We start from the raw sequence: 14,910 nt of genomic DNA, 5'->3' as shown, positions 1-14,910 counted from the left end.
ATCAAATGTGTAAGAAGTTAAATCTCACTGAGTTTATAAAATTCACTTCTACACTGAGACTTACTTGCATAAAGATCAGAAGCCAAAGTTTACCATCCACCTTAATAGACATTTCCAGCTGACCCTGTCCCACTGTTCTGGGAGCCAAAGGAGATGTGAAATCCCAGGGTCTACTTCCCCTCACCTCTTGAAAAAACCTAAGTCAGCACAGATCTCTGCAAAAACACAAAACCAAAGGACAACAACAACAACAACAAAAATAACCCACACTAACATTTATTTTAAGCCATATAACTGTCAACTTCTAAAATGTTTCAGGAAAGTTTTGTTGTCTAATCCAAAAGTTTCAGTAATAGAGTTCTGGATAAAAGTTTAAATAGAAGATATTATGTTGGCAACCAAGAAGTGACACAAAGGTTATAGAATGCAATCTTGGACCAGCAACAACACCTTCCCTGATTCTTTCACCAGTCATAGCCATTACACTTGACAAATAAATCCCTCAGCAAAAGTACAAATCATCTTTTAGTATACTTTTAGCTAGCATAATTGAAAAAAGAGAGAAAAACCAATCAGCAATTTAAAAAAATGAATGAATCAGAGATAGATAAGAAAAAAGAATAATCATATCATATAATGCATAAATTTATACCAAAAATTTTAAGTTAAAAAATTGAAAAATATTTACAAAAATTATAAGATGCTCAAATTAATAAAATATGAAATAGGGATCTTAAATAATGAAATTTCTGGGAAAAAGCAACCAAGCTAAGTATGAAGAAATTATTAAAAATGATAGGGAACCCTGATATAGATTTATAGATTTATATTTATCATATGCAAATAATTTTCAAAAATTATAAAAGAAAACTATCTATTTACCATATCTGCCATACATTTCAGCAGCATCTCAAGTTCAAATGAACTTAATATCATAATTCCCAACTTTTCGGATAGGGGGTTTGAGAGATTAGAAGATTTTTGAGGAAAAATTAGCTAAGGATTAAGGTATGCATATGTATGTATGCATAAGTGTATATGCATATGTGTGCATGTGTGTAAATATTGAATTCTTTGGGGAATAGAATACTTCTCCCTTAAGATGGCAATTAGGTGGGTTGATAGAGTGCAAGACTCATAGTCATGAAGACCTGAGTTCAAGTTGCCTCAGACACCTACTTAGCTATCTGACCTTTGGCAAGTCATTTAACCATGTTTATTTAAGTTTCCATATTTATAAAATGAGTTGGAGAAGGAAATGGTAAACCATTCTATATCTTAGTCAAGAAAACATATATTGGATCACAGTCAAAGACAATTGAACAATAACAAGAGCTAAACACAAACTCAAGTCATTCAAAGAACTCCACATGAAGTAGTATAATGAAGGTGAAGGTCAACAGGTTAAAGAGGAAGAATTTCAATTTTTTCTCTGCTCTCTGCTTTCTCACCCCTACTCTATCTTGCTTTCTTCCCATGGATGGACTCTTTCAATATCTTCTCATGTTTCTTCATACATCCTCTACTTCTCTCTTGTTCCAGACATCAGAACTCTTAGTTATAACTCAGAAACTGCAACATTTTTTTGTGACTATAATTACCAATATTTATTTTTAATTAAATATGTAAATTGTATGGTAGATATTATAGTAAATATTATTTTTGAACTGATTTGCTGATGTTCTCAGTGCTCTCAGTGATACATTTTCCCTTATCAAGATAGATCAATACCTGTTCAGACATTTTTAGTGCTAAATTGTTGGTTTTGTCCACTGAGATATTCACTGATTTGCCCAAACTCACAGTCATTTTGTGTCAGAGGAAGGATGTGAATGAGTCATCTGAGGTTCACTCTATATGCTTTATGCCATGTTTCAATCTCTTATTTTTAGTCTTCCACATTTTATTTTAAAAAAATACCACAATCAAGATCTAAAACAATGCATTTTACTAATTTGTAAACTAGAAAAGTTACATGCTCTAAGCTTATGAGATCTTTAATTAACTTTTATTTCTTTCTTGTTTTTTTCTTTTTTTCTTTTTTGCTGAGGTAATTGGGGTTAAGTGACTTGCCCAGGGTCACACAGCCAGGAAGTGTTAAGTGTCTGAGATCAAATTTAAACTCAGGTTCTCCTGACTTCAGAGCTGATGCTCTATCCACTATATCACCTAACTGTCCCTCTTTAATTTGTTTTAACAATAATTTATTCTGTTCTTTCTATATGCTAGATACTGTGCTTTCTCACTATTGTGAGTTGTGACTGAGAACACAAAATTTTTTTTTGCCCAATTTTGGCATATATATAAAAAGAAATGTTTTTGTTTAGTTTTGTTGGAAGAATCAACCTTTCACTTTTTTCTTTTTCTTTTTTGTTTACTAGCTTTGTATGTTAGAAGGAAATGGCATACCTTTTAGCATCTTTGCCAAGAAAACTCCAAATGGAGTCATAAAGAGTCAGACATGACTGAAAAATGACTGAACAGCCTATTTGTGAATCTGTATTCCTATATCTACTCCTAAATTGCAGAGTCATTATGAATTGAAGAATTAACGATGCACACACACACACACACACATTCCATACACACACATACACACATATGTATAGTTCATCATTTTATCAATTTAGAGATGATGGTACCTTAAAGCTCATCTTACTTAACAACTTCTTTTTAAAAGTGGGGAAACTGTGACAATCAAAGTTAAGTAACTTATTTAAGATTTTACATATATATATATATATATATATATATATATATATATACACACACACATACACACACACACACACACACACATATATATATATATATATATATAATTTAAAATATAGCAGTTAAAAATATAGCAAGTGGCAAAACCTAGACTTGAATTTAGTTCCATGACTCCAACAAAGTGGACTTTTTCAGTGAATCATACTGTCACAAAGCAAAAACAATGTATTCACAAATACTTTGATGGAAATATTTTAATCTTACCTTCAGACATTCTTCTTGCTTGAACAGGTCCTCAAAGTCTTTAGCATTGAGATCAGGGGTATTAAGAAGAAATTCCACTTCGGATATGCTTTGTGTGACCCGAAGAATCTCAGCAAGATAAGTAGGAAGGCACATAAGAGGTTTCCAAAGGCAAACCTTCGGTCATCACCATTGTTGTTTCTTCATGAACAGTTTGCTGGTATAGATATACAATAGAATGTTCTTTTAGTTTCCTAATAATTTGAAAAATACCCAGTGATTTGATACAAATTCCATCCATCTAAAAACAGAAGAAAACTGATTACAAATGCATATCTATTAAAGGAAAAATTTCAGTTAAATAAAAGAAGATGAAGATATTTCCAAACTCTCTTTAGGAATTTAGCAACCTAGGATAAGTTATGCTAAACATGGTCTAAGAAGTACTTAAAAGCAACATAATACAGGCAAGAGACAAAGGGGAGATTATCCTGGGAAGAAAAAAGTAGATCTGGTGTATGCTCTTCTGTATTTTTGGTATTCTTTAACTACATTCCCCTCTCCACCCAATCACACATATTATGAGATAATTAAATATAATGGATAAGAGCGTGTTAGGTAGAACTGAGTTGAAATCTAACCCTAGTCACATACTAGTCATGTGGTCTTGCACAAATCAGTTAACGACTTTCTGCCTCAGTTTCTCCAACTACAAAATAGAAGTGATAATAACAATTCTCTCTCAGGATTGTTGTGAAGATTAAATGAGTTATTTAGAAAGTGATTAACACAATACCCAGAAAATTATGAATATTTAATATATGCTCATTTGCTTTCTTATTCTGTCTCATTTCTAATTCTTGTGAAGGAATTGTTAATTGAAACAGTTATCAGAAAATGCTTTGTATTTTGATACCTCGGAATGCAATTTATATTTTGATAGCATCCCAACTATTTTTAAGGTTAAATGTAGTAGACAACACTTACATTTTTGCCAACAGCCCTTTTCTGTTCTGGGTTTCTGTGAGTGGTAATAGCCTAAAGCTAGAAATCATAAATCTGCTCTTATCTTCACCACATTCTCTAGATTCCTTCATGTCTTGAGAAAAATCAAATAAATTTGACTGACCAATTTAGATAGGAACCATATTTCTGAGGGCTAACATACTAGGGCATCAGGACTGTCTTGGAATTATTTTAGCTAAAATTTTAGATTGAAAATTAATTGTAATCAGGACCTATCTAATGATGTAATCTTAATCACCACGACTTCTGTATCTCTGAAGACTAAGTGCTTTTGGAAAGAAATTTTGTTGCTTGGGTCGATTGAAAACTATGGTTTCAATGGTTTTGTAAAAATTCTCCACTAGACTTATAAACAGAATCATACAGTTTTATGGTGTCTTCACCAAAAGACCACTCCCCACAAATGTGAGATAAATAAAAGGAATCATTTAATTATTTGCTCACAGAACAAATCTTCATAACTTAATAAGAAGTTAAACTTGCCCAATAAATGCTACATTACTGTTTTCTTTCTTTTTTTTTTTTAATTTGAAAGTTTCACTTTTAGAATCCTAAAACTTCTAGCACAACTATTTTTGTAAAAGTTAATTCAAGTTAATTAATTACAGACAATTCTTTCTTTCTGCAAATGTAGTTTTACACAAAGAATTCTGAAAGAAATTTATATTCCAAAACCACTTAGATTAATTTTATAATACTGTGCTCTCTCTCTCTCTGCCTCTCTTTGTCTCTTTGTTTCTCTTTCTGTCTCTCCATCTTTCTCTTTCTCTCTGTCTCTGTTACTCTATCTATGGATCTGTGTCTCTGTGTCTGTGTCTGCCTCTGTCATTCTGTTTCTCTGTCTGTTTTTCTCTTTCTGAGTATATATGTATGTGTTGTCTTTCCTCCCTTTGGCCCCTCAGCTCTGTACTCCATGGCAAATCCCTCCTTTCTCCAGTAAGATTCCCTGCCCCAACAAAAGCCTCCTCTTCCAAGTGAAACAGAAATATGGAGAGGCCAACATCTCCACAGTTGCATGAAGGCTTTGCTTGAAAATTCTGCAATAAGAGAGAAGAACTTTCCTCCAACTGCCAAGTCATCCATACATCTGGCCACTACATATTTGTCTTCCATTGTCCATGCTCCAGAACCTCATATAGGTCACTGGCTTACCACTAGATGTCAGCCTGTTGAGTGTTCTTCCTCCTGTTCTCCTTTATCTCTATTCCAGCCACCTCCTATCTTTGAACTCTATGCTCAGCCTTTTCCCACCAGAAGCAAGCAACAGTAGTGTCACTCTCTTCTTTCCCCATGTCTTCAGATGAGCTCTCACTATTTAAAAATCACTTTTTCTCACAACAGTCCACATATGTAAAGTTGATAACAATCCATACAACTTGTTTTCTTACAATTCATTTTTGAGTATCCATACTTCTAGGGTATATATTCATGGGGAAACCTATTTAAGTATACATATTCATAAATAAATTAAAAATAGAAATGAATTAGCATTAACTATAGTGTTAGCCAATTAATTATTTTTCTCTCAAATTACCATGATGTTAACTCTGAAATATCATTACTCTATATTGAAAGAAATAAGTTATTTTCCCCAGTTCATTTGATAAAAAATAGAAACTAGTAGATTATTTCACAATTTAAATTAGTTTGGTGGAAAAGTATCCAATTAGATAGTAAAGGGTTAAGTGGTGTGTGTGTGTGTGTGTGTGTGTGTGTGTGTGTGTGTGTGTGAAAATTCCATATTAATAATTCGTTTTATACCTGTATGGATTAAAAAACAACAACACCACGGTGGCAGCAGTATCATACTTTTGCTGACTACATGCAGTGTGTGGGTTATAAATGTGACAAATTTGGTGTACGACTCTGAACTTCTAGATTGCGCGTTGGTGGCACCATAGTGCATAGAGTGCTGGGCCTGGAGTCAGTAAGACCCATTTTCCTGAGTTCAAATCTAGTCTCAGACACTTACGAGCTTTATTATAATCCTGGGTAAGGCACTTAACCCTATTTGCCTCAGTTCTATCATCTATAAAATGAGCTGGAGAAAGAAATGACTAACTATTCTCCTTTGCAAGAAAACCTCAAATGGTGTCACAAAGAATTAGACAAAACTGAAAAATATTCAATAACAGCAACTTCTGAACCTCTAATTGTGTAGAGAACATTTAAAGTTATAATATTAAAGTTTTTTCTGCATTTAATTTTTGGCTAATTTTCTATGATTAAGAGAACAATTAATTCTGAACTTGAAATGTTTTCATTAATTTTGTTAATGACTCAAAAATCTTATACACTTGAATACTTCTACTTAACTGATAGCATTCAATTCTCACAACCATATGAAAAAAGTATGAGAGTAACTGGTAAGTTTTTTAAGTATAGTATAAGTAAGGAAATGTGAATTCTTTTGATTCTTAAGGTCAATTATCTTTCCTTTGTACCAGGATGGTATTACCACATTTTACTATTACAGGTTTTACTAATATTGATGTGAACCCAGTTTCTATTAATGATAGAACAAAGGATTCCTTAATTATAATCTTCATTTTATATAACAAATTATTATATTAATCATGCCATGGAATTAAAGTCATCATCAATGCCACCATCATCAATAATATCAAGTTAGCAGATATTCAGGGGGTAGAACCAAGATGGTGGAGATAATACACACTTCTCTCCGACCTTCTCCTACAACCCTCAGACTAATTAGCAAATCCAGCCTCTGAAATAGCTCTGGACTGGCAAAACCCAAAAATATTGGGAGTGCAGCAAATTACCAACAGAAGATAATTTAGAAGATCACCAGAAAAGGTCTGTTTCAATTGGAAACAGGAGGGAGGCAGCCAGCATATGCAGCTGAGCATAAATGCCAGCACAGATAGCACAAGTCCCAGAGAGGTACATTATCCACATAGTAGTGGTAGTGCAGACTCACTTGTGGCAGAGAATCTGAGGAGAAGAATCTATAGCAGTGTTGGCTACTCTGCTCTGGCTGCAAGCCAGTAGATCAGTAAAGAAGTTAGAAAACATCCAACACAAACACAAATGTAAATAGTGAACCCCTAGCCAGAATCTCACAGGACCTGGCCACGCTCACCCAGCATCAGGAATGAGTCAGCATTGACCTACCTCAATTGCATTAGCTTAAATAAGCTTAGAAAACCTCTACTGCCCTAAAGGTAGACCTTAAGGATTTTTTTAATGAGTAAAAAAGTAATGAGAACTCTGATGATAGACAGCTTCTATGGCAAAAGAGAAGAAGAGGTATCAAACCCCGAGGAGACTAAAGGCAGATTGTCTCCAATTGAAGCCCCCCAAAATTATATAACTTGGTCCCCATCACACAAGGCTCTTCTAGAAGAAATTAAAAAGGATCTTTAAAGAGAGCTAGAAGAAAAATGGGGAAAGGAAATGAAAACTTTGTAAGAGAGTTTGGTAAAGGCATATAATTCATTAAAAGATAATTTGATAAAGTGAAAAACATCCTAGAAAAACAGAACTCCTGAAACAGAAAAAAGAAAATAACTCCTTAAAAACAGAATTTGTGAAATGGAAAAAGAAAATTACTCCTTAAAAAACAGAATTTGTGAAATGGGAAAAAAAATTTCATAGAACAAAACAGCTCATTTAAAAATTCAACTGGACAATTACAAAAAGTAAATAAAGAAAATAATTCACTAAAATTCAGAACTGAACAAATGGAAATGCATAATGACTCAGAGACAACAAGAATCAGTCAAGCAAAACTGAAAAAATAGAAAAAAAATAGAAAATACCTAATTCGGAAATCAACTGACCTGGAAAATAGATCTATGATAGATAATCTAAGATTATTGGACTTCCTGAAATCCATGATGAAAGAAAAGGCTAGAACTATTTTTTCAGGAAATCATAAAAAAAAACTGCCCAAATGTCATAAAATCAGAAAGTAAAATGACCATTGAAATAATTCACTGAATACCTCCTGAAAGAGACCCCAAAATTAAAATTTCAAGGAATATTGTGGCTAAATTTCAGAACTATAGGACCAAGGAAAAAATATTACAAGAATCCAGAAAGAAACAATGCAAATACAAAGGAAACACAATAAAGATTACTCAGGACCTAGCAGCTTCCACTTTAAAGGATCAATGGGCCTGGATACTGATATTCCCAAAAGGCAAAGGAACTCAGAATGCAGCCAAGAATAAATTACCCTGTTAAATTGAGCATTTTCTTTCAGGGAGGAAGATGAACATTCAATGAAACTAGTGAATTTCATTTATTTTTGATGAATAGACTAAAGCTAAACAAAAAATTTGACCTCCAAATATAGACCTCAAGAGGAGCATAAAAAGGTAAAAAGAAAAACAAAACTCTTGAGAACTATTTCAGTTATGGGTATACATAAAGAATACATGTATAATCTGATTTTACTGTTATAAAAAAGAAACTAGAGATGGAAAGAGCATTGTAATAGAAAAAAGGGAAAAGTGGAGGTAAAATGAGGGAAATCACATCTTAGGAAGAGGCAAAGAAAATCTATTATAATTGAGGGAAAGAAGAGAGTGTGACAATTATTGCGTGAATCTTCCTCTCATCAGATTTGACTCAAAAATGAATATTAGATATATTTGGTTTCACTGAGAAACTTTTCTCACCTTATAGAAAAGTGGGAGGGGAAAGGCAAAAAGGGAAAGAATAGGCTAAATAGAAAGGAAAACAAAAATACTAGCGGAAAGATATAAGAAATGGGGAGAACCTAAAGGGGAAAGACACCTAGAGGCAAGTAGTGCTCATAAGAAAAATACTGGGGAGGAGGAAAAGGGGAAAAGGAAAGAGAAAAGTATAATTTGGGGTTGAAAAGTTGGCAGGAAATATAGAATTAGTTGTTTTAACTGTAAATGTGAATGGGGTGAACTCTCCCATAAAATGTAAGCAGTTAGCAGACTGGATTAAAAGCCAGAATCCTACAATATGTTGTTTACAAGAAACACATTTAAAGCAAAGTGATACATATAGAATAAAGGTAAAAGGCCAGAGCAGAATCTATTATGTTTCAGGTGTAGCCATCTTAGATCTCAGATCAAAAAAAAAGCAAAATTTGATCTAAATAAAAGAGATAAGGAAAGAAACTAAATCTTGCTAAAGGATATCATAGATAATGCAGCAATATCAACATTAAACATATATGCACCAAGTGGTATAGCATCTAAATTCTTAAAGGAGAAGTTAAGAGTTGCAAGAAGAAATACATAGCAAATCTATAATAAAACTCCTCTCTCAAAGTTAGACAAATTGAATTTAGACAGAAAGGAGTACACTTTGTTCTTGGCAGTTCATGAAACCTATACAAAAATTGATCATATATTAGGACATAAAAACCTCAAAATTAAATGCAGGAAGGCAGAAATAGTAAATGCATTTTTTCCAGGTCATGATGCAATAAAAATTACATTCAATAAAAGGTTGGTGGAAAATAGACCAAAAAGTATATGGAAATTAATTGCCTGAATCTCATCCTAAACAATGAATGAATGAAACAGCAAATCATATACAATATATACAATACATATACAATAATTTCATCTAAGAGAATGACAATAATGAGTCAATGTACCAAAATCTGTGGTATACAGCCAAAGCAGTAATAGGGAAATTTTCTATCTCTAAATGCTTGCTTGCATAAAGAGAAGATCAATGAATTAGGCTTTCAACTAAAAAAGCTAGAAAAAGAACAAATTGAAAATCCCCAATCAAATACCAAACTTGAAATTCTAAAAATAAAAGGAGAGATCAATAAAATTGAAAGTAAAAAAAAAACACTATTGAATTAATAAATAAAACTGAGTTGATTTCATGAAAAAAAAAACCCTTTAGTTAATTTGATTAGAAAAAGGAAAGATGAAAATCAAATTGTTAGTCTCAAAAAAGAAAAGGGAGAATTATCCACCAATGAAGAGGAAACTAGAGCAATTATTAGGAGTTACTTTATCCAACTTTATGCCAATAAATTTGACAACCTAAGTGAAATGGAGGAATACCTACAAAAATTTAGATTGCCCAGATTAACAGAATAGGAAATTAATCACTTAAATAGTCCCATTAAAAAAAGAAATAGAATAAGCTATTAATCAACTCCCTAAAAAAATTCCCAGGACTAGATGGATTTACATGTGAACTCTACCAAATATTTAAAGAACAATTAACTCCATTATTATATAAATTATTTGAAAAGAAAGGGAATGAAAAACTCCTACCAAAGTCCTTTTATGACACAGACATTGTACTGATACCTAATCAGGTAGCATGAAAACCAGAGAAAGAAAATTTAGATTAATCTTCCTAATGAACATTGATGCAAAAATTCTAAATAAAATATTAGCAAAAAGATAACAGAAAATCATCCCCAGGATAATACACTATGATCAAGTAGGATTTATAACAAAAATGCAGGGCAGGTTCAATATTTGTAAAACTATTAAGAAAATTGTCGCCAGGATGATACACCATGACCAAGTAGGATTTATCCCAGGAATGCAAGGCTGGTTCAATATTTGGAAAACAACATAATTGAGTATATCGATAATCAAATTAATAAAAACCATATGATTATCTCAATAGATGCAGAAAAAAACATTTGATAAATTCTAATACCCATTCTTAATGAAAATACTAGAAAATACTAGAGAAAATACTATATATTGTACATTATATCTATGCTATATGGAGAGAGTATAGGAATAAATAGAATTTTTCTTTTCCTAAAACAGTCAGTATCATCTATTTAAAACCACCAGCAAGCAGCATATGTAATGGGGATAAACTGGAACCATTCCCAATAAGATCAGGAGTGAAACACAATTGCCCACTGTCACTATTATTCTTTAATATTATATTAGAAATGCTAGCTTTGGCAATAAGAGAAGAAAAAAAGAGATTAAAGGAATTAGAGTAGGTAAGAGGAAACCAAATTATCACTCTTTGCAGATGATATGATGGTATACTTAGAGAACCCTAGAAAATCAATTAGAAAACTATTAGAAAAAATCTACAACTTTATCAAAGTTGCAGGATACAAAATAAATTCATATAAATTTTTAGCATTTTTATACATCATTAACAAAATCCAACAGCAAGAGATACAAAAAGAAATTCCATTTAAAATAACTGTTGATAGTATAAAATATTTGGGAATCTATCTGCCAAGGAAAAATCAGGAACTGTGTGAGCAAAACTACAAAACACTTTTCACACAAATAAAGTCAGATCTAAGCAATTGGAAAAATATCAAGTGCTCTTGGATAGGTCAAGTGAATATAATAAAGATGACAATACTCCCTAATCTATTTATTTAGTGTTATACCAATCAAACTCCCAAGAAACTATTTTACTGACCTAGAAAAAATAACAACAAAATTCATCTAGAAGAACAAAAGGTCAAGAATTTCAAAGGAATTAATGAAGAGAAAAGCAAATGAAGGTAGCCTAGCTGTACCAGATCTAAAACTGTGTTATAAAGCAGGAGTCATCAAAACCATTTGGTACTGGCTAAGAAATAGAGAAGTTGATCAGTGTAATGGCTTAAGTTCACAGAACAAAATAGTCAACGACTATAGCAATCTAGTATTTGACAAACCTAAAGGTTCCAGCTTTTGGGATAATAATTCAATATTTGACAAAAACTGATGGGAAAATTGGAAACCAGTATGGCAGAAAGTAGGCTTAGACCCACACTTAACACCATATAACAAGATAAGGTCGAAATGTGTTTATGATCTAGACATAAAGAATGCTATTAGAAACAAATTAGAATAACATAGGATAGTTTACCTCTCAGATTTGTGAAGGAGGAAGTAATTTGTGACCAAAGAAGAACTAGAGATTATTATTGATCAAAAACAGATGATTTTGATTGTATTAAGCTAAAAAAGTTTTTGTGCTAACAAAACTAATGCAGAAAAGATTAGAAAGGAAGCAATAAACTGAGAAAACATTTTTATATCTCTTACAATCTGATAAAAGCCTCATTTCTAAAATATTTAGAGAATTGAATCAAATTTATAATAGTTCAAGCCATTCTCCAATTGATAAATGGCCAAAGTATATGAACAGACAATTTTCAGATGAAGGAATTGAAACTGTATGTAATCACATGAAAAGGTGCTCCAAATCACTATTGATCAGAGAAATGCAAATTAAGACAACTCTGAGATATCACTACACACCTGTCAGATTGGTTAAGATGACAGGAAAGGTAACCACAAATGTTGGAGGCAATGTGGGAAAACTGGGACACTGATACACTGTTGGTGGAAGTGTGAATAGATCCAACCATTCTGGAGAGCAGTTTGGAACTATGCATAAAAAATTATCAAGCTGTGCATACCCTTTGATTCAGCAGTATTTCTACTGCTTAAAGGATCTTAAAGGAGGGAAAAGGATCTACATGTTCAAAACTGTTTGTGGCAGCCTTCTTTGTATTGGCAAGAAACTGGAAACTGAGCGGATGCCCATCAATTGGAGAATGGCTGAATAAATTATGGTATGTATATGAATGCTATAGAAAACTATTTTTGTTCAAGAAACGCCCAGCAGGATGATTTCAGAGAGGCCTAAAGAAGCCTAAATGAACTGATGCTAAGTGAAATGAGCAGAACCAGGAGATCATTATACACAGCAACAATAAGATTATACAATGATCAATTATGATGGATGTGGCTTTCTTTATCAGTTTTTATTTTTCTTCCTTCTTGATCTGATTTTTCTCATGCAGCAAAATAACTGTATATATGTATATATATATATATATATATATTATATTTAACATATATTTTAACATATTTAATATGTATTAGACTACCTGACAGGTATGGGGTGAAAGAGGGGAAAATTTGGAACAAAAGGTTTTGCAAGGATCAATGTTGGAAAATTACCCATGCATATGCTTTGTAAATAAATAAATTAATAAATAAAAAAAGAGTTAGCACTATTAAGTTTTCAAAAAACTTTGCATACATAATCTCATTTGGTTCTTACACCAATCCTATGAGGTAGATATTATAATTATTTTCATTTTACAGTAGAAGAAATTGAAATAAAGAGTTTAGATTACTTGTTTAGTATCATGCAATTAGTAAGTATCCCATGAAGGATCTGATTTCAGGCCTTCCTAAATCAAAATCTAGCTCTCTACTGTATCACTAAATTGCCTCCATACATATTAAGGAGTCCATTGATTGGTAGTTTGCACTTTCTTTTAAATAAAAGAAAATATTTCCATCTACTGGGTTGTAAAAATATTTTTCTGGAAAATTGAAAGATGACATTTACTTCAAATGCAACCTTTTAAAACTTTGAATCGTAGGCTTCAGTAGCTCAATCCCTACTGAGCTCATTAAGTACAATAGATAGCTCCCATGAGTGTCTGATGAGATAACCGCATATTATCCAACTTTCATGTTAGAAATAGTTCACAACTATAAAATTAGCTATTTTAAGATGGATACTAACCCTCATAATTCCCTATAAAATTAGAACTGGTTAAATGTTAAGTGGCTTGGGAATATTTCATCAATATTTCTGTTAGAACATTAAATGTTGAATCATATAAGTTATTTACCTTTAGAATTAGACATACATTAAATTATGAAAGAATTGTCAAAAATCACATTTAGCTATTTAAACCTATCATATTTTTCTAATGTATAAAGTATATTAATCTATTCAATATTAGTACATAGTAAAATAATTTATGTTGGGTAATGTACTACATGATAAAATGTTTAAGACTTATCTTTACATTCAATAAGCAATCAATCCATTATTTGTTGTTTGAAAAGTATTAAAGAAGTAGTGAGGTAAGATCTATTGCATTCAGAAAATACTATTATTTTAAGATTCTTTATTAGAGGAAAACAGGAGAAAGAAAAAATAACAAGCAAAACTAAGTGAAGTTAGATACTGAATGTCATAGTTTTTATCTGGATTTATCTATTATTTGAGGTTAGGAATTTTAAGAATAAATGATATAGAAAGGGGGTGTATATCATGCTCCAAGAACTTAATCTCCTGATGTTATTAAATTTATTACATTACTTCTCTGAGGATCTGATGAATTATCTTCTCTAAATATCTCTAAATATCTGATGAAATATCTTCTCTAGTCTTTAAAGGTATCCTCAATCAAAAAATTTATTTTTGCAAGGTGCTTGCCGGCCACCCCATTTTTCTGCTGACCTGTTTAAATGTAAAGTACTTTGGAGATAAAACATAAATTTTTGTTAAGATATTAAATGTTGTAGTTGCTTAGCTGTCCAATAAGATAGAATAATAATATTAACAATTAGCATGTCTTATCAGAGGGCTATTTAGTTGGAATGAATCTGATTTGGTCTTTTTAAAGAAGAAACCAGTCAAAAATCATAATTAACTTTGATTTTATAGGGACATTAAAAGTAAAAAATAATGTCCAAATAATATTTTGTAGATACAACCAGATATTTCTTAATATAATCAAATATATTTTTCTAATTCTTATATTAAGTAGTGCTCATTCAAAAACATAATTGAAGGAATTGTTAATACATTAAATTTTGGTATGCTCATTTTTATTAATAAGCTTTAGAAATATGTAAAAATGTATTTTTTGTCATTGAAAATTTACTTGTCTTCCCATAATCATGGCTTATATTTAATATCTGTTTAATATTACAAAATTAAATGTGGATATTTATTATTTTGAATATGGGACTCTCACAAAATCTCTTAGTTACCAAAAAAATACTTGTCTATATCTAATCTATTAGATTAGATCTAATCTATTTCTAACTATATTAATTCATCTTTATAAATTATTTTATTTCTCTCTCTCATTCTGTCTCTCATATTATCTCTATTTCAGAGAAATTTTAAGATATTTAGAAAAAATTATATAACTAT

General features: G+C 31.5%; 1 protein-coding gene across 1 annotated transcript in view; it reads right to left on the bottom strand.

Annotated features, from left to right (window-relative positions):
* Window positions 1-14,910, bottom strand: part of DMD (dystrophin) — a 2,117,885-nt gene that overhangs the window by 1,223,298 nt on the left and 879,677 nt on the right. The window contains 2 exon segments of the mRNA XM_074300855.1: window positions 2,980-3,102; window positions 3,104-3,175. Of these exon segments, the coding sequence (XP_074156956.1) occupies window positions 2,980-3,102; window positions 3,104-3,175 (195 nt within the window).

This window comes from Sminthopsis crassicaudata, chromosome 3, assembly GCF_048593235.1.
Source record: "Sminthopsis crassicaudata isolate SCR6 chromosome 3, ASM4859323v1, whole genome shotgun sequence".
Taxonomy (NCBI): Eukaryota; Metazoa; Chordata; class Mammalia; order Dasyuromorphia; family Dasyuridae; genus Sminthopsis; species Sminthopsis crassicaudata.
This window is presented reverse-complemented; position numbering and strand designations above follow the sequence as displayed.